The 19846-nt window shown below is 40.6% G+C and overlaps 2 protein-coding genes across 6 annotated transcripts; one reads left to right on the forward strand and one right to left on the reverse strand.

The window, feature by feature from the left end:
- The first annotated feature begins 363 nt into the window (after positions 1-363).
- exosc1 (exosome component 1) lies at positions 364-5406 on the forward strand. The gene is made up of 8 exons (XM_069530582.1): positions 364-511; positions 2494-2609; positions 2874-2948; positions 3063-3151; positions 3429-3462; positions 3557-3607; positions 3849-3933; positions 4446-5406. Exons 1-8 carry the CDS (start codon positions 484-486, stop codon positions 4550-4552), a joined length of 585 nt encoding a protein of 194 aa, XP_069386683.1. The 5' UTR covers positions 364-483; the 3' UTR covers positions 4553-5406.
- LOC109642486 (G-protein coupled receptor family C group 5 member B-like) lies at positions 5402-19582 on the reverse strand. Of its 5 annotated transcripts, none has more exons than XM_020107295.2 (5): positions 10538-10671; positions 8541-9632; positions 7701-7772; positions 7406-7474; positions 5402-6271 (listed from the first exon to the last, which is right to left on the reverse strand). In XM_020107295.2, exons 2-5 carry the CDS (start codon positions 9597-9599, stop codon positions 5966-5968), a joined length of 1506 nt encoding a protein of 501 aa, XP_019962854.2. In that variant the 5' UTR covers positions 9600-9632; positions 10538-10671; the 3' UTR covers positions 5402-5965. The 5 variants fall into 5 exon arrangements, with proteins under 5 accessions (XP_019962854.2, XP_019962855.2, XP_069386663.1 ...); XM_020107296.2 differs by lacking the exon at positions 10538-10671 and adding an exon at positions 10095-10235; XM_069530562.1 differs by lacking the exon at positions 10538-10671 and adding an exon at positions 10080-10220.
- Positions 19583-19846: the final 264 nt, after the last annotated feature.

A 19846-nucleotide genomic window follows, 5' to 3' on the forward strand; every position in this document is an offset into this window, starting at 1 on the left:
AGCACCTGCAGAGGTCATATATGTATAAACAAGGACAGTGTAAATATTGTTAAACATAGGAAAAGGGGCTATTCAGACAAATAAATAAACAAATTAAAACAAATAAAATAAGTAAAAAATGAAACAAAATAGAATATAACAAAATTGGAGTTATACGTAACATATTTTTGATTGTTCTTTTTTAATTAAAATACACATCAAAATATAAATATATTCAAACAGATGAAAGGGCGATATTTAGACAAATATAAAAAAGAAAAGAAAACCCCAGAAATAAAGTACATTCATAAATAGCAACGAATAAATCCAAACAAAATAAAAGTACGGAGTTAAACGTTGTGTACCATGTGACCTCGTCTCTGCCTCACCCAACATGGCGGACCGAGCCGTCCTCTTTTCCTCTCCGCGTGGGAACAGCCAATCAGGATCTACTCGAGCCCTACGCCTCAGCCAATCAGCGGACACTCTGTTCTTCTCGAAAACATGTCGCCCATGAAGCTGTGTGTTCCAGGTGAGCTCCCCGAACTTTAGCATTAGCAGCACACAGGATGTTCTTCCACCTCGCCGTAGACACTCTGGGTATTCTCTGCTCGTGCTGGCCGCTGGTGGTCGTCGCTGTGTTGTGGTGGAGCTGAGTTAAACTGAATTCTACTGCGGTTTAAACCACTTGAATCGTTTCCAGCTGCCATGTGTGAGAGGAGCTTTAGCTTCAAGCGGCTCGAACGTCCCTGTTTAACTTCTGTGTAGTCGCACGTGGAGGGGTGGGGGGGGATATAGAGTGTGTTTCTGGGATATTACTTCACGTTTAATATTGGTTTACTATGAAGGATTCTACTTTTACTTTCCACGGCAGGTTTCATTCAGCAGCCCTGCCCACCCCCTGAGGCAGGACCGCAGCATTCCTGCTCTCACTTGTTTTCACACACCTCTTGTGTCATTGTGCTGCTGCTGCTGATAGTAAAAGTAAATGTAAACACAAATGTTACCCACTGCAGCATTCACACGTGTTTTTGTGTGGGTCCGGACAGTTTTTGCTCTTGATCCAAATGTGCCAAGTGGGGAAGACAAACCTGTCAGCATCTCTAATGATAATGAAAGTGACTGTACACACAGACACATCCAGGGGTTCCTCTGTGGTGGCAGTCCACACAGATCCTGAGATAAATCCTCACGATCATTTTAGTCAGCTGATGATGGTCTAAAATAAGTCAAAGTCAGCTTTATTGTCAATTTCTTCACATATACCAGACAAACAAAGGAATTGAAATTGCGTTCCTAACTATCCCACGGTCAAGACAAGACATTTCCTTACAAAAGTAACAGTAAAATGCACAGACAGCAAATAAAGACAGACATATCCTAACACTAAAGTAGACAATAAATAAAAATGACAGTTCTTAGTGCAAATGTATGAGGTAGCAGCAAAGTTTTATAATAAAATATAATATGGTGATATACCATGAGTTGTGATAGTGCAAAGACAGTCCGTAGTAGCAGCAGAAGTTTTTTCTGTTTGATATAAGTGTGCAAATGGCATAGTAGTGCAAAGACAGTCAGTATGGGGTTATGAAGATGCGTATAAAGATATAATAGTCTCTCAATCTCCTTTAAATATGAGTTGTTCCTCATGTATTATTGTATGTCCCTATTTGTCCTCTCTTAAATATATTTAGCGTCCCCTTGTCCCTTGAATGGAGCTATAAAAATGTAAGTTATTCTTAAGTTGATGTTGGCAAAAATGGTTCACCTACAACACAACTAGTATATAGTTTATAATATGGTTTATAATATTTATATTTATAATATACATATTTTCAATTTGGCAACACTCTCCACCAGTTCCTGTCCTGGTATTAACAGGACCGGCTTTATAATTTGCTTTATCGCTCACCATTTTTTTCTTTGTTTCATGTCTGTTGTGCACCAAACCCCAAAATTACATTCCTTGTATGTTGAAAATGTACCTGACAAAAGATATTATTTGTTAGTCAGCAGTATTAAACAAAAATACTGGAGGGACTGCGACTGATCTTGGTGAAAGGATGTAGCATGAGACAAGGAAGAATCCAATAAATCTTGGAGCAGCTCCAGATCAGGGGGCAGTTACAGGAATTATTTTTTCCACTTTCCATAACATTGTGAGAACAGATCATGGATCTTTATGAAAAAATCAGACATATTCAGGGGACTGATTTTATGAGTTTGTGAAATTTGGTGCAGTTTGATTGAATTTTAGGACACTGATTGGCAGAGGTATGCACTCTACTGAGTGTCTCGCTAGTTCACTTCTTTTATTGCATCTATGTTGTAAATACTATTTACCTGTCTGTTTATATTATTTTTATGTTTTTATTCCCTTTTATTGACTTTTCTTGTATTTACTCATCAGTCGTTGTGAAGTACTTTGAACTGCACTAACCTGTTTGAAAGGTGCTTTGGTGTAGTGTCTCCTCTACTGACACCACCTGTCTTCCTCTTCTTCTTTGTTCTCAGGTGACAAACTATGCAGTGTAGAAGACTGTTTTCCAGGCACAGGAGTATATTTGCGGCACGGCTACATATACTCCTCACTAGCAGGCTACGTGCTCAGGAAAAACGAGGGAGAGGAGGTGAGGGGTGTGGCTGGTGTGGGCTGCAGAGAAGTGGTGAAAGCTGCAGAAGCAGTCATGCATGGGATATGGGAGTGCCTTTGTAAAGTTATTACACAACCTTTGTGAATGTGACAGAAGAGAAAAGGGTTTGTTCGGAGCCTTTGATGAAATATGATCCATATTTTGAGCCGTTTGAGGCTGTTTGAGCTGCAGTAATGAAAACCGTACAGGGTTTTGTGTGACTGGTTTACATTAATGCATGTGATTTATTTTGTCCTCTAGTTACCCGTGATCTCAGTTGTGAGGGAAACAGAAGCACTACTGCTGCCAGATGTAGGAGCAATAGTCACCTGTAAGGTATGCAGTGGAATCGGATTGTTTGATCTGTTAGGGGGATTTAGCACAGTTAAGATATGGATCTCGATTTTCAGAGAGGTGGTTTGTCTTGAACATTTGCATTTGATCGCACAGGTGACCAGCATCAACCCCAGGTTCGCCAAGGTCCAGATCCTCTATGTGGGCTCCACGCCACTGAAGGATCGCTTCAGAGGGACTATCAGGTACGTAACCTAAAAGTGATTCCATAGAGCAGCAGTGGTGTATGGTCTTATTACTTTAAGGGTGAGATTGTTTAGTATATTTGTAGAATAATAACAATGTTGTGCTCTATATTCTTTGCATTAAACTTGGGTTGGTGTTGACAGCTGTGGCAGCTAGTCAGCGTGTTCTCGATTCGTGTTAACTGTGTTGTGTCTGGACCTCACTAATAGTTATGACTAAAACCTAAAAGTGTTGGACTGGCTTATGCCAAAAAGCTCACTCTCTCTGATTCTGCAGAAAAGAAGATGTGCGTGCAACAGAGAAGGACAAGGTGGGTTTGAATGAATGGGTGTCTCAGCAGCTCCAGTTTATTCCTGAAAGTGAAATGAGAAGCTTGGTGTAAATCCTTCTCTTTACTTTTAAAGGTGGAGACATACAAAAGCTTCAGACCTGGTGACATCGTCCTGGCAAAAGTGGTATCCTTCAGTCACATAAACTGATTTCTGGAAGTGTTTTGGTTTTTATAACTGTGGTTTCATGACTGATGCACATTTTCAAATTAGTTTTAAATCCAACTTGCTGTCTCTGCGATTTGTGACTAAGTGAATTCAAAGAACGCTGTCACCTCTTATAATGATAGGTCTGCTTCATCGTCTTTGGTTTGGATATATGTACATACATTTTCATTTGATTTTGACCCTGAACATGTGATGTCAGATTTCTTTGGGCGACGTTCAGTCGAACTACCTGTTGACAACTGCTGAGAATGAGCTGGGAGTCGTGGTGGCACACAGTGAAGCAGGTAACACTTGATATTTGATATAAAAACCTTTGCTTCTGGGTTTTCAGACAAGCCTAAATGCAGCATCTGAGTGGTGTTTTAAGGAAGAAACTTCAGACACATATTTTAAGGGAACTCAAAGGTCTGTATAAACGTAATAAAAAGGTGTAAATTATGGGATCTTTAAAAGCAAATACTGTAGTATCCTGTTCGAACACAAGGTGGTGCAAGAGTAAATGTCATTGTAGCCAAAGAGAAAATGGTTAGTATTCTGCAGATGGCTGTTTTCATTTGACCATTTTCATTGTAAGAGCTGTTTTTCAAGTACTTTGACTACAAATGAGTTCAGATGTAGTGATCCAAGCATTAAATAATAAATACAACAATGTGAAAAAGACACGACCAGGTGAAATGCACAACCTCAGAGAAAATCTTCATTTATTTTTGCTATTTTACCCCCCTTTTTTTAATGAATACAACATGCATGTGTACTATTTTATCACATTTCTGTCATATTTTCTTTTGTTGCCCAGGTGCCCAGATGGTTCCCATCAGCTGGTGCGAGATGCAGTGCCCGCGGACACACACCAAAGAGTTCCGCAAAGTGGCACGAGTGCAGCCGGAGTACTTACAGGCGTGAAAGCCCTGAAACTTCTCTCTTCCACAAGGAACACACAGCTTCCCCCCCTCCCTACTTCAGTCACTGTTGTCAAGTAGCCTCTCAACTGTTTCAGACGTTTTCTGAGAGACTGGACGACGTGCAACCTGGTGACTACTTCTGGTGTCTTTCTTAAGTGTTATTTTTTTTTATAACAGCTTTCCCAGTGCACGTTGTGTCATCAGTTAATTGTACCAGCTTGTAAACACTGAAGCAGCATCAAAACAAACTGCCAAACTTTTCTAACTGGCCACTGTTGAGATTAAGTATTTAGATCAGGTCATTTAAAAGATGAACTGTGTTGCTTGGTAACTGTAAGACTTGGTTGGGGCAAGAATCAGATTACACCTGAAGGCAGAGGTTAAAGTACATACTCTAACCAGAGGTGTCTATATAAAGGGCAGTGGCTGCATTTGGTCTGAAACCAGGAGGATCTGCACTGCACTCTGAAGCTCTTTCTGCATGTGTGGCTGACTTGATTTTCTTAAATATCTTTTCTATGAAGATGTCTTCGTCTCCTGAGGCTAATTTTTTTTTTCATAAACCTCAGCTTTTCCAGTTACAACATGTGGAGTAATGTCCACACAGCAGTTTTAAAGGGAAAGTGAATGATGTAGAGCCTAATGTTCAAACTGACACAGCTACCATGCACGGAATACTGAAGTACAACATATGAGTCAAATATTTTTCTTTTTCAGCACATAATTGAAACTGAACCATTCTGCAAAGAGAAATGTTTCCATTTTATCTCTGATGTAAAGTGTATTTTTCTTTATTCTCTCTTCGCTTTACAGATGTCTTGTGCAAAATTGGAATAAAATGACCATCGGAAACAATGAAAGTTTCTTTTTAATACAGAAGTGATGTTATTGTGCACTCATTTTGAAATGATTTTTTTTCTAGTTTCCTCTGTCGTTTGTAAACAGCTGCTCACATCTACTCAACCAACCAGACAATCACCTCAACTGACAAAAACAAGCATTTTCTCCCTACACATGATTGAATATTGCCACCTCCTGTGGAAGTAAATGCTATTAATGTAAATCAACGAGTCATCTGCAGATTGTAGTTACTCCTTCCATTATTAGAATAAATTGTCAAGTTAGAACATCTAAAATATAAAATATATAATTTCAAGAATGACATTTGTCACCATCCCAGACTGATTTGAAATTGCATTAAACTAAAACTGGTTCTTATGTCATGTAGATTGTAGCTCCTCAAGCAGGAGGATGTTTAACATACAGTATGTACAAATGGCATTTGTCTGATAATCACATCTACACAAGTTAAAAGGTTCTCCAGTCGACCTGAGCAGACAAACTGTACGAATCCACAAATAAAAGTGCAAAAACATGCACAAAAAAAAACAAAACACTTTCGATCACACTTAAATTAATCATCAAAGCGAGTTGATCGACTTGCACTGATGTCAATAGAGAACTTCTTATTGGACGGTGCAGTAAACCCAAGCCCGGCCCCTCTGTTATTGAAGTCCATTCTGCGTGAGTGAGCACGCTCAAACTCTCCCAGAAGCCCTTGTTGCAGTTGCTGCTGTGCGTCTTTCCCCATCGCCATATTTGCTCCGTCAGCGCTCGCCGCAGCAGGCTGGAAGCCCTTTTTGAAGCCGCCCATCAGACGGAGGAACTTCTGCTGCTGGTCAGAGCTATTGAACCGTGCTGTGCTCCACTGACCCAAACCCTGAGGAACACCAACATTAGGGATTAGACGCTAGTTGTCATAGTGATTAAAAATCATAAGTTCATTGAGAGGGGCTGCACCAACTTAACACATGAACTTTAGCTTGATATGAGTAGCACAAACAAAGACTTCCTCCTGAAATGAACGCTGCCATCTCGTCTGTCGTGATTGGAGGATGGAACTACGGTAGTGACGTCTCACCAATATACACACAAACCAATCGTGAATCAATCTTAGCTGTCAATCATGTTTCACACCCGATTTCATAGCATCAAATAACTAATTCAAACCAAACTTGAGAGTAAAATGTGGTAAGATCTACCATAAATGACAGAAACCATCTTTTTATTGATTTTATCTAATTTATTTAATGGGTTCTTTGACTTTTTAGTTTGGCCTTAGACTTCCCTTTTAGGAGCTGTCATCCAGCTTTATTTCCAGTCTATAATAACAACATTGAAAACTGTTGTACTGGACCCCCCTGGCTTGAGAGGAGCATTACTAAGCTGCAAAAAACAAAACCTGATGATGTTGTCGGAGCCTGATAAGAGATTATAAAGAGTTGCATTATGGGAAATGTAGGTCCTCAGCACTTTTTGAAGATCAGAAATTAAGAGTCAGGATATCACTGCTGCATCACTATTGTCTATTCATACAAAAATCTGTCTGAGGGTTAGGGTTAGTCCCCTGATTTTAAGAAAGGAGCAATAATACAGGAACTAATGTTATAAAAACTGATCGGTTTGATGCAGATCATCAGGTAGAAGGTATAAATGACCAAAAGCCAGTATTTATTCTGAACCACAGATCATTTCAAACAAAAGCACAAAACACCTCAGACTCATCTGAGAACCTCAGACAGGCATCTGGATCTGGACACAGAATTCTGAAAGAGCAAGTTACAGTTATTTACCCCACATCAAACAACATACCAAAATATTCATGTTTTCTGAAATGTTACGGTTATTATTTGCAAAACGCAGACTCTGTTGTTTGCTATGTTTTGCTCTGGTCTGGAATGTGGTGTTGAGAATGATGTAATTTGAATTCTAGTTGTACCAGATTCCATGTAACTAGAACACCAGGGAGAGGCTTACAGGAAAATCTCACTGTGAATTTCATGCAAATACTGACCGATGGTTTAGCTGGTTTTTCAGGTTGAGAGGCCTTGTCAATCTCTATCTGTAGCACCTGTCTTCTCTCCTGTGACAAACCAAAGCACAATTCATGCAAAGTACAGTGGCGTTCGGCAGAAAAGAGGAGAAAAATATCCATTAAAATACAATTGTTTATTTTTGTTAAATATTAAACTATACTCAGGAGGTTTAACTTAAGTGGATTAAAAAATAAGATGGAATTTGTTAACCGTTGAGCCTTACAGGTGAGATTATATTATTAAGATTTATTTTAATAACCTTTGGACGTTTACCTGAGTGACGTTGATTTCATCAGTGTTTCCACTCTTCTCTGACAGAAACACCACGTCCATCTGAGAGGACTCCTGCAACACATACACAAACTGTTCCCTCATGTGCACACAGAGTTTCTGCAGGTTTCAGCAGGACACCATAATAAATCAATAAATGTCAAGTACGTCCCCATAATTAAATATAAGGTAAATTAGTAAGATGAGGATAAGCTAAATTTTTCAATATATACCACCCACATCAACTAAACAAAAACCCACGGCCGTATATTAACAAGAGGACAAATCAGACCAAAGGTCTTGTTTGTAGTTTTATTATAGCGTCCTGAATGTGTCTCCTGTGACCACTTGACTCAGCTCCAAGCTCTATATACAAACAAATGACTAATGACAATGTATGTGTGTGTTTTTGTGTCGAAAGAGAGTGGAGTCGGGAGCTAAATGAATCAATACGCTGCGTGCAGATCTATGAACTCATTGAAAAAACAAGAAATCATAATGTACGAAATATGTTTCATTCATTGTGAAACCATTGCAGGTCAGAAGACGTTCCCTGATTGGATGGTCCTTCATAAGTGGCCCAGGACACTTTGCTTTACACAGCGAAAAGTAGTCACCACAATCGCCCCAGACCACATCCAAATGTGATCTGAGTGATCAAGTGACCTCTTGATCGCATCACTCAAGACGGATGTAAATACCAGGTCTGAACGAGGAGACATCACACACAAGTCCTACCTGTACATTATATTTTCATATATCTAAGACTTTTATAGACCCCGTGTTAAACCTGGGAGTGTCACGGACCCCTGATCTCACTCACACACACACACACGCACGCACCTCTTCTTTGATCTTTTTCTTCTTCTTCTTCTTCGCACCAGTTTCAACTCCAACATCTTTCTCGGCCTGTGTCACCTCAGCAGAGCTCTTCTTCTTTTTGATTTTCTTGCTTGTTGTGTCGTCTCCCTCCTCATCTTCTTCACATCTGATTAATGACGGCTCTTCCTCTCCCTTTGAGCTTCCCCTTTTTCTCTTCTTTTTCTGTGGCTCTGTATCTTCTACTTCGGTGACCTCCACAGAAGCTTTTCTACCTTTTCCTTTTTTCTTTGGCTCTGTCTTCTCTTCCTCTATAAAAACCCCACTCTCGTCCAGCATACTGTCTGTTTCTGTCTTTTTCGCTTTGCTCCTTTTGATCTCAGGTGTTTCGACTCCATTTTCATCTTTACTTTTGGCCTTGTTCTTGTTCTTCTTCTTCTTCACTGTTACCTCCTCACCCTCAGTTCCTCCCGCTATGGTTTCTAAATTCAGTCCATTCTCCCCCACTTCTGTCTTTTTTGTTGTAGTCAATTCATCCATAGCTACAGTCATTTCTTCCTCTGAGGTTTTCTTTTTCTTCTTTTTCTTTTCTTTAATTTGCTGCTCAGTCACTTCTGTGTTTACAGACCATATATTGTTTTTTCTTTTCTTAGCTGTCTTTGGCTCTTCATCCTTTCCAGCCTGTTCTTCTTCTTCTTTCTGTATCTTTACATTTTCAGCTTTACTTTGCACAGTATTTTTCTTGACTTTCTTCTCTTTTCTTTCTTTCTTTTCCACTTCTTCTTTCTCTGAACTCTTTGCAATTTCCACATGGTTCATATCATCTACCTGCTGCTGCTTCTTTTTTTTCTTCTTCTTCTTGACTCCTTCCTTTGCCGTCTCCATGGGTTCTGGACCTCTGGCATCTTCTATAACCACTGTCTCAACTTTTTTGTTTTTCTTCTTTTCTTTTTTCACCTCTGTTGGACTCTCATCCTCGACCGTGTAGTTTTCAGGGCCCGAGGCTGGTTCTTTCTTCTGTTTCTTTTTCTTCTTCTTCACAAGATTTGTCTCACTTCTTTCACCCTCAGTCTTCATTTCCATTTGTCTCTCCACAGCAACAGACCTCTGGCTTTTCTGGAGAGAGGAGAACAGTTACTGCAAGATCACACCTTTTAAACTTCAATAACCAGGCGCATTGAATCTACGTCTAAGGCCCTGTTCAGATCTGGGAGTAACAGCCATCCTGAGAGATCCAATCACATGTGGAAGCGCTAAATTCAACTGTTCACACCTAATAAGAAAATGCATCTGGAAAGTGTGTCTTCTCACATCTCCCTGCTCTGTATGCAAATAATCATCATCATCAATCATATGTCATTTGTGTTCCTGCAGACTAAATGATGTTGTTTTAACCGAGACTGAGTTTACAGATGTGTCTGCCTTGTGCATGCCTCATAATTCACTGCTGCTTGGGTTTGTGTTGCAGACTGAATATTTCTGCACTTCTCTGGCTATTGACCTGTAGTGCTCATGCAAAGTCCACTGTGACACAACTAGTGGGACGTGTGAAGAAGTCAGCACCTGGTCGATGGTAACCTCTTGGAAACTGCGTGCAGACGTCCTGATCCGACTGAACCATAAAATGAACAGTGTTCTGCGAATGAGCGTGATGGCAGAGCCAGTGATCACAAGTCAGATCACACTCCCACTGCAGCAGCTCCACGCGAATCACAACATGTCGGGATACACACAGGCGGCCTCTCTAAATCATCGACTGGTATGTTAAGATACGCGAATGATGAAGAGCAAAGTTAGCAAACAGGAAAATAACAACAGTATTCAAGCAGGACCAGTTCATTCATGGAACTCGCTTGCTAAAGCATGCTAGCTAGCTAACAGCAGCTAACGGTTAAAATCAATGAAAAGACAAACTAATCAAAAGCACAAACGCTGAGACCTTTTTAATCACAACTACACAGTGTGTTAGAAACTTTAAACTTAACGAGTGGGTTACTAACTGTGTACACCCTGAAACTCACGTGGAAAATCGTTTACTCTCTTGACCCGGAAGTAGATTTCCCTCCTCTGTCGTTACTCTTAGCAACGATCCCGGTATCTGTAGCAACAAGCGCGCTCTCGAGAACAAATTCCGGCGCTGTGCACGAGAGGAAGGTTTCATTTAAGAGCATATATTCGACTTTCTATAAAGAGAAATACTGAATTGTTTTTATGTTTTCTGTAATGAAATTTAAAATAAACAGTGGTTTTGCACCCAGATTGTAATAATAATTAATTAAATAATTAATTAAATCTGAATTCCATATGGGAGGACTTTAAGGGGCCCATCAGGTCCTGCTCAGCAGATCCATACAAGTCATGAAGGATAGCACAATTATTTAAATATAAAGGGCCTTTTCTGGGGTAAAGAAAACTACAATTCATACAATTTAGATGAAACGAACTAGTGAAAACATCATGAGGATTATTCTACATTAAATTTCTGCCAATAGTTCCCTTTCACCTAAATCTTACACACTGGATCTTTAAAAAGAAGGGTTGTGTATGTGTGTTTCATGTGGGACCCCTGGACTTCTTTTCCAGGATCATCCCCATAGAAAATCACACATGTATTTTTTTTACTTTGCATTTTGTGTGTGTGTGTGTGTGTTATATTATGGAATCGCATTTTTTTTAATAATATGTGCTGTCCAAGAGGAGCTCCGTGTTTTCTCTATTTGCTCGTGTTTTCTTCTAAAGAACCTCTACTCTACTCAATAGCTGTTACTCCCTATAGAAAAGTGGATCCATGAGGGAAACGAGGCTGAAGGAAGATCAGTTCAATGACCAGACAGTTGTTAACAGAAGAAGTGCACCGATGTATTAGCCACTTTGTGCAAATCACATAACAGACATTCATATTATGCTGCCAGAAAACAGTGACAGTGCTATCATCATATGAGCATCTCAAAAAAGTAACACCAGTACTTCTTCATACTTGAATATTCACACAATTAAAACTCAGTTTTATAGGATTTTTACATAAAATTATGTGATGATAATATTTTCAAATTACAATATCAGAGCACACGCCTGTACACAACAGCAAAGTTGTTGACAACTTGGTTATTCAGTTAAGTGTTACAGTGAGAAAGAATGCTCACGACATGAACATGGTGACTGCTCTTCAAATTGTATTGTAACCATATAAATTGTCTTGCGCAAGAGATGGAAACTGCAGCTCTCCAGTCAAATATGCAGGGATTTTTAGCCAAACTTTGCAAATATCAAAAACACGAAACGTTTGCAGGTAAAGTCACAGTGATGACATGTTTTCGCTGTATTTGATATTAAATGAAAGGAGATACTAAATCCCCCAAAAAATGTCAGATGCTGCCATTAATATTGAATATGTGTCTGAATGCTCTTAGTGTTAATGAATTCAGGGAAAAACATCCCAAACTCAAGGTCCATTTAGCAGATTTGACCAAACTTTAAATTTATCACATGGCCTTCCTCTGCAGATAGGATTTACCCTTTGTCATTAAATCCAGTGTTCCTTTCCTTTAGTGTGTCTGCTAAGTTACAGTCGCCAAAGTCAGTGGCAAAGGTATTCTTCTCTATGCCAGAAAACTTAGATCATCTTAGATCATCAGCTCTTAGATCAAGAGCCTAAAATTCCTTGGTTGCATTCCTGGCTTGTTTACAGGGAAGTGTCTGTGTTACCAGGTAACAGGCAACACGTTCATCTGCCTACTAATTTGACTCAACATGATTGTTGCCATTGCTGCATCAGGGTGCCTATGGAGACACACTATGAGCAGCTGACCAATTTCAAAAGAGCTGGCCTCCTGACCAATCAGAGCAGACTGAGCTTTTTGGGAGGTGGACCAAAAGCTAAGATGTAGCATTTCAGCCAGAGTATGAAAAGAGGCACTGCAGCAGTATCTATGGTATGAAAGAAATGATGCATACTTTGACCATTACAGCATGTAAACTTGTTATCGTAGAATCTTTAAATGGAGTGTTTTGTCAACTGTAAATAATCTGCTTGCAACTTTTTTCTCCAATATACAGTATATGTATAAATATATATCAAAATTTTAGAAAACACTCAAAATACATTAAGTCTGACAAAAATACAGGACCTTTAAACTGTACTTCCACATGCATCTCAAATATCACAATGCCCAGACAAGATCAGCGCTGATAAAGTGCAAAATCACAATCTCCAGCAGTAATTCCTATACTCCAGAGTAGCTATTGCAGTATTAAATGGCTTGTTATGATGTGCTTACAAAAAAACTAGATTTCCTATAGATTCATCTTAAACATTACAAATCACTTGAAATTCCCCCATAAACCAGCACTAGCTGTTAAATACATGACATTTATCAATACGCCCAGTGAAATGTACCAAACTGCCCCATAGCACTGAGAATAGAAGGGAGGAGAGAAGCACTATGAGTCCTTTGGGGTTTTCCAGTGTGAAACACTGAGGCCAAACAAGCTTTGTGGGCGTATGCAGGAAATTTACATAAACGTCCTGGGTTTTTTTCTTAGGTGTAGCTTGAGGCCAAACAAAAAGAGAAAGACATTTTTACAAAGTAAGCATCCCCGATGATCAGGCAGGTAACAAGTAACAGTGCTGGTTTAGCACTTCTCAAGTAATATGTTCACTTAACTACATTCAAATCCTCCTGTAATCATAACTCTGTCACTGTCTTATTCAGTTAGTCCCTTTCAATATCACACTGGACACTGAGTTTTGATCCATGAAAACATTAGCCCTATTTATACACCTCTCATCAGTGTCTATTACTGTATCTGAACTGATCAAAATATTGCACCTGAAACGCAGTCACTTTGTGATGAAATGTCCTTAACTATGGAAGCCACAACACTTTCTCTTCCCTCCCCTTTGATTTCATGTCCAGAGAGTAAAAAGTTATTTGATCAAAAGGCAATCAAGAAAATTTAAGCACATATACTATTACAATTTGTTTTTAAAATGTCAAATTCATACACGTGAGCAGAAACACAAACACATTAAAGATATTTAGCTCCCATCAAATCCACTCTAGAGTGATATGGGATGTCTTTAATATTTCCATCTTCTTGTCAGGCAACATAAAATTCCTCAATCAAAGAGCGACTCAGATATATCCTCTTCAAGCCTTGTCCCATATTACCATAACCGGCGTCCAGTGTAGTTAATTGGGGCTGTGGGCATCTAGAGAGGGAGACAGAGACACAAAGGCCCATTGAGTCAGGTTTATTGAGTAATTAAGAGAGGTTGACACACACAAAGTGAGTAGTTCTGCCCAACTTACCGTGCCACCATTCATGACCAGAGCCATCTCAGTGGGTTGGTACACGTGACCTCTGAAGGCTATGCCAGGACGTACACTCCCTTGGCTGCTGTGGTAAGTTCCACTCCGGAGAGCTGACAGACCAACGAGACACAGCGCACAAGTTTAATGTTTCCCATCTCCAAAATTATAATAATTCCAGCATGTATAATACTCACTGTGATAGATGTGCTGTGCTCCTAAGACAATAACACATTATCCTACTGAAGTATGATTTGCCCCACAGCTGGGTAACTCAGAGGCCTTCCACACTCTTTAAATGCAACAAAGATGATTTTAATTGTTACTGTGCCTTAAAAGCTGTAGATTGACATGTTCCAGACTCTCCTGTTAACTTATTGTGCTCGCCGTTAGCTTTGTTAATGGGTGTGTGGAGATAAAACAGAAGTGCCAAGTGGGACAAGTTTTTTCAGATGCAGCTGATTTTGAAAAAAAAAACAAAAAACTAGAAAATTTAGTTATTTTGAAAATCCAGGCTCTTTACAGGTTTCCTGATAACATCCTGTTACTATGGGGGGGGGGGTTATTTAATTGAAAATCTAGGCTCTTTACCAAATGTACACGTTTTTATTGGTTAGAGTTAAGATATGTGACCGTGAGAGCGAGTTAGAAATGTCTTTTTTTCCATCCAAATCTCTTTTTAAACTTTACATTACATCCAATGGGGAAGAGTGAGCTCTGTGCTCTAGCACCAGTCTTCAAACAAATGCACCTAATTCAAAAACTATGAGTCCTATCTGTGAAATGAAACACTGTGAGAATCCCAAGACTTCCCTAAACGCACAGATATATTTTTTATTGGTCAGAGTTAAGAATGTGATTACATAGATATTGGCATTGGCATTGAATTTCCTTTCATTTCCCATCAGATGATTCAAAGCCTTGATCAGCAGCTGAGCATGCTGGGAGTGAATGAAGTGGCACCACCAGCAGGAAACAACAAACAGGTCGTGTAATGAGGTAAAACCGTCTTGTTGTTCTTTTATGATATAACCACAGAAATATGTATCTTTGAGATACCAAAAAGAGGAAGAGTTATACAGACCGTGGACTGACTCAATGAGTAACATTAGCACACTTTATAGCCACTGTAAACCACACAAAAACGTATATCTATATATATACAAACTAGTATCTTGAATCCAAAAAAGAAGAAAATGAAGTCTTTAAGATTAAGATTAAGATTCCATGTTTTAAAGGAGCAGTGCGTAGGATTTAATGGAATCTAGGGATGGAGTTGCAGAACCTGCTCCTGACGAAAACTCAATACTTCTGGATTTGAGGTGATTAAACACTAATTGCAGACATTGTATTCCATTTCTGCCAGAATATTCCCCATAAATCCTACACACTGATCCTTAAAATGGAAAATCCAGTTTTGACATCCTGTGTTTTCTTTCCATGGCTCTGGCAAGTATTCCAACAAAAGCTCATTACTCACTAACTCTACTGCAGAGATTTTTAGAGACAAGGAGGCTGGAAATTGGCTCACACCACATAATCCATAAGAAATCATCCTTTCAAACTAAAAGTAAATCCTCCCATGCCCTGCTTACACTGTGTTACATGACTTTCCTCTCTGACTCCATCATTGCCTCCTCCTCAGTCAGCTGTACAAATGTCACCCTCCTGAAGTCTGCTATCCTGGAAAACTCTATGATTTCTTTCTGCCACCTCCCCCACTCTTTGTTTGTCCCAGTTCCTCATAGTTTAGCTCCTCATCTGTGCTTTTGGCTTCATAATAAATACAGAGAGCTGCCGTCAAAATGAGTCATAAATCCTCCTGTGGAGAAGCCTGTTTGATCATCATGTATTTCATAAGGTTTAATTGGATTTTTTATTGTGTACAATGGCTAGAAGTGAGCAACACTCTGCTGTGAGGAAACCTATAATGCACTTGTGGTAGGGTATTATATATAGTTCAAGTTAAGATGTTGATTTCATTGGTTAAGGTGTATTTTTATGTAGTTCATAAAATGTGACATGACACAATGTTCATACCAATCAATTAAATAAAAATTTAATTTTCATTCATAATTACATTTAATCTTTACCTGCACCAAGGACTTAATGCTTTTGTCTGCGTTAGTTTTTCTGGTCACACAAAAACATATGGATGGATTACCATAGAACTTGCTGGAAGGATGTGATATTGGTCAAGGAAGAACCCATCAAATTTTGGTGTGGCTCTGGAATGCTTCACTTTGTTTGATATTGTGATTTATGGTGTTTTTCACATTTTCGTTGATTTCCCACAGAATAAGTCATGGGTCTTAGAGGCTGATATTTATGATTGTGTGCAATTCAGTGCAGACCAAAATACAAATCTGGAGCTAGTGATTTAAAATTTGTTTTTAACAGGGGACTGTCAGGGTTTAGAAAATCTTAGGTAGTTGTTAACACTCCTGTCAAACGTGTATGGTGAATTTTTTTTTTCCTCTTCACTGTCACAGACCAGTGACCTGTCAACCAATCACTGACTGTAGAAATGAATTCATGAAGCATGCTGTCACTGTTTCTTAGGTCTGGAGTTTTTTCAGTCCCTCTGTGAAAGTTGCTCTTAAAACTCTCAATAGGAGAAGGGACATTTTGAATGTGATCAACACCCCTGGTCACTAATGAAAATTACTGTAAATGAACCAGTTAACCAAAGACAAACCTTTCATACCTTACCTTTCTTTTTTCTTACACACACATATATCCTTCTCGCATACACACACACACACACACACACACACACACACACACACACACACACACACACACACACACACACACACACACACACATTTGGCTTACTTGCACTGTGCTCCTCCATAGAAAAGGCTTGGTTTTCTGGGAAGGGTCGGTGAGAGCGTGCAGGGAGCTCGTCTCCAAAATGTGGAGGAGGGGACGTGTGACTGGTGTTAAAGAAGTCTTGTGTGTTGGACTGTGGAGGATTTCGGAGACACAGGTGCGCCTCTGGAATGGCATGGAACAGCAGCAGGATCCATCCCTGAATAACCAGGGCCACCGCCAGCGCAGGCTCATCCAGCACTTTGAGATCGTTCTTCCCTCCACCACCAAACCTTTCTCCTTTCCCCTTTCCTCTCAACGCCTGGCTGCCGTAAAGATAAAACCCCAGCCAGGCCACCCACAGCAATGCTGAAGCCAGACTGGACAGGAAGAGCCACACAGCATTACACTTCCATCTCCGTTTTTCACTCTCTCCTTCTCTGTCTTCTTCACTTCCACCACCTCCTTCGTCCCCAAACTCTCCTCCACAGAGCACCACCCCCAGAGAAAGCCCCATGGCTATGAGGAGCAGCCCTAGGGTGTAGCTGCATGTCAGCGCAAAGTCCAAAGGTGGATATTCGCAGGCTGGGTGACCCTCCCTGACAACTGTCAGCAGGACCCATTCAGCAGAGATGATGCCCTGAACCAAGGCCAAGGCCAGGCCAAGCGCTGCCAGGGTGCTGCCTGAGGGGCTTGTCTTGCCAGCCACCAGCCTCCTGAGCCTCACACCCTGCACGAGCAAACTGGAGAAGCAGAGGGCAAATAGAGGCCCCCAGAAGGCCCTGCGGACCACACAGAGCGCCTGGTTCTTCCCCACCAGGAAAGCCAGAGAGATGGAGAAAAGGCCGAGAAGTGTGCCAAGGAGCAGAAGAAGAGGCCCCATGCCAGAGCGCCTGGCAGCATCGGAAATAGAGCGCAGCTTAACAAGCAGGAGTACAGCGATTACCAAAGAAGTGACACCACCGCTGCAAGCCACAGCCTCCAGAACTACACCCCAGACTGACTCCAGGTCACACAGCACTCTGTACGGAGGGTCCACATCCTCACTGCATCCCCGAGGAGGAGAAGAGGGGTGGGATGTACCATAGCCAATCAGTGATAGGACGCAGATGATGATCAGGCTGACGGCCATCTTAGAAACACAGAAAAAAACAAATTCAGTGATGAGAGACAGAGAAAGGGTTAAAGGAAATAAAGAGAGGTACATGTCGAGAGAGAGATAAACAAGAGGAGTGACATTGTTGAAGAAGATCCAAAGAGGAGGAAGGCAGAGAGATGAATGTAGATATAATTACATTAACTATAATAATGTACAGGGTCTCCATGATGCACGATATACTGCTCAAACAGCAGCCAACAAAACAAACATTACATATTATATATCACATTACATAAGCTATATATCCATATTTAAATGTTTCTACCTCTTTCAGATACACACACAAACACACACTCATGTAGTCACAGAACACAACTCCTTTTAGCACTGGGCAATAGTTTCCATGGGAACGGGAAACAGCGTGGGCTGACTACATTGCATACTGGGCTTTAGAGAAGTCGAGTTTCAGACCCGAAAGCACAGAGGAACGCACGACTACGCACACACTATCACACATGCACACACGCACATGCACGCACACACAGTCATGTTTTAATGACTTCAGAGGACACTACATTCATTACCTGCAGACTCTAACCATAAAACATGTCCATAGTTTAACATTGTATTATTTATGTCATTGGGGTTCTGCTGTTTTGTGCTCATAAGAAGTCCTCATAGTGTGACTGTTTAAACAGATTCAGCTCCACACAACATGACACACACACACGCACACACACACACACACACACACACACACACACACACACACACACACACACACACACACTCATACCCACCCATTGTTTCAACTTACTTGTGATGATCCTTATTGAAAATTCTGCATCCCTCAGACATAATGTAACTATTGTTAGTAACTATAATAATGTGTAATCCTTTAAGTGTGAATACGTGAGGCCTGACACTCTCTTTGAAAATGATACTCATTGTATGCATGAGAGTACACAAAGACACACGTACACGCTGAGTATAACACAAAACATTAAAACACCATTAAAACAATTTAATTCTTGAATTCTTGAAACTCCAGACTCACCTCAGACATATTCTTGATTTGAATCCTGATTATTGAGGGTGAAGAGGCGTCATACTTTTCCAGTCTGCATCACTTCAACTTGTCAAAGTGTCGCTGTAATCCCAGCTAATGAATTCCTCTAGGCAGCAGAAACAAAACAGTTTCCATTTTGCCTCTGAAAATGTCTGTAATGACGCCCTCAGTGCTCACAGCTCCCACTGTTTTGAAGTACAAAATAACACACTTTGAGAGACCAGTAATGTCCTGCCGCTGCAGTGACACGTCCGGCTGCTCCGAGAAGAATCCACAATTATGATGCATGCCTTGATGCTTCACACACCCACATGGTCAAATATATCTTCTGTCTCCCTTTCACTCTTCTCTCTCACCGTCTCTGCCCCTCTCTCGCTCCCCCTGTCCTTCTCTCTCTATTCATTCTCGCTCTGTGTCTGTGCTTCTCTCTCCCTGCTTCACGTTGAATGTGCGGAGGTGTCAGCAGAGATGCAGTCCCAGCTTTAACTCTCTTCACCTACACATGGGAGTTTAATTTGCTGATGCACTTGTCTAACAAGGAAGAAGAGAGGAAAAAGGTACAGCATGTAAGCTTGGCAACGTACTGCAAATCCCATATTAGTCACCCGTTTGCACATCTCCCTGCTGTTTCCTGCCTTCGCCCTCCCACGTCTTCCTAATGCCGCTTATACAATTCTTCCTCACACCCAGAACTGGGGGTCATGTAGATTCATCTGTAATCACCAGATTTGACCTCACCAATAAATCTCAGCCTCTTCATGGTGTGTGTGCGAGGGTTGCAGAATGAAGATAGGATTTGGACAGAGAGGGGCAGATGGTCAGTCCAAACACAGGTGAGCCTCGTGGCCACGTGGCCATCCTCGTAGAGAGCGTTACATAATGCCCTTGAAGGCGTGATTCAGCCAAGTGTCCCTTTAGAGTGCAGTAATCTCATCCCCTGGAGGTGGTGTCATGTCGGGTTTGAAAGGGACATAGCATGACAAGGGGCAACAATTGTACTCACTAATTGAGTTGTTTTGTTTCACTGTGCCAGAGA

Source organism: Paralichthys olivaceus, chromosome 8 (genome assembly GCF_024713975.1).
Source record: "Paralichthys olivaceus isolate ysfri-2021 chromosome 8, ASM2471397v2, whole genome shotgun sequence".
NCBI lineage: Eukaryota > Metazoa > Chordata > Actinopteri > Pleuronectiformes > Paralichthyidae > Paralichthys > Paralichthys olivaceus.

Excerpts from the sequence above, each read along its gene's own strand:
- exosc1 (XM_069530582.1), top strand. The coding sequence starts at position 484 with ATGTCGCCCATGAAGCTGTGTGTTCCAG. Across the intron at positions 3,152-3,428 it reads CGCTTCAGAGGGACTATCAG|AAAAGAAGATGTGCGTGCAA; the intron begins GTACGTAACCTA and ends CTGATTCTGCAG. Across the intron at positions 3,463-3,556 it reads GTGCAACAGAGAAGGACAAG|GTGGAGACATACAAAAGCTT; the intron begins GTGGGTTTGAAT and ends TTACTTTTAAAG.
- LOC109642486 (XM_020107295.2), bottom strand. The coding sequence starts at position 9,599 with ATGGAAATGAAGACTGAGGGTGAAAGAAGTGAGACAAATCTTGTGAAG. Across the intron at positions 7,773-8,540 it reads AGAAAAAGATCAAAGAAGAG|GAGTCCTCTCAGATGGACGT; the intron begins GTGCGTGCGTGT and ends TATGTGTTGCAG. Across the intron at positions 6,272-7,405 it reads AAAAACCAGCTAAACCATCG|GGTTTGGGTCAGTGGAGCAC; the intron begins GTCAGTATTTGC and ends GGTGTTCCTCAG.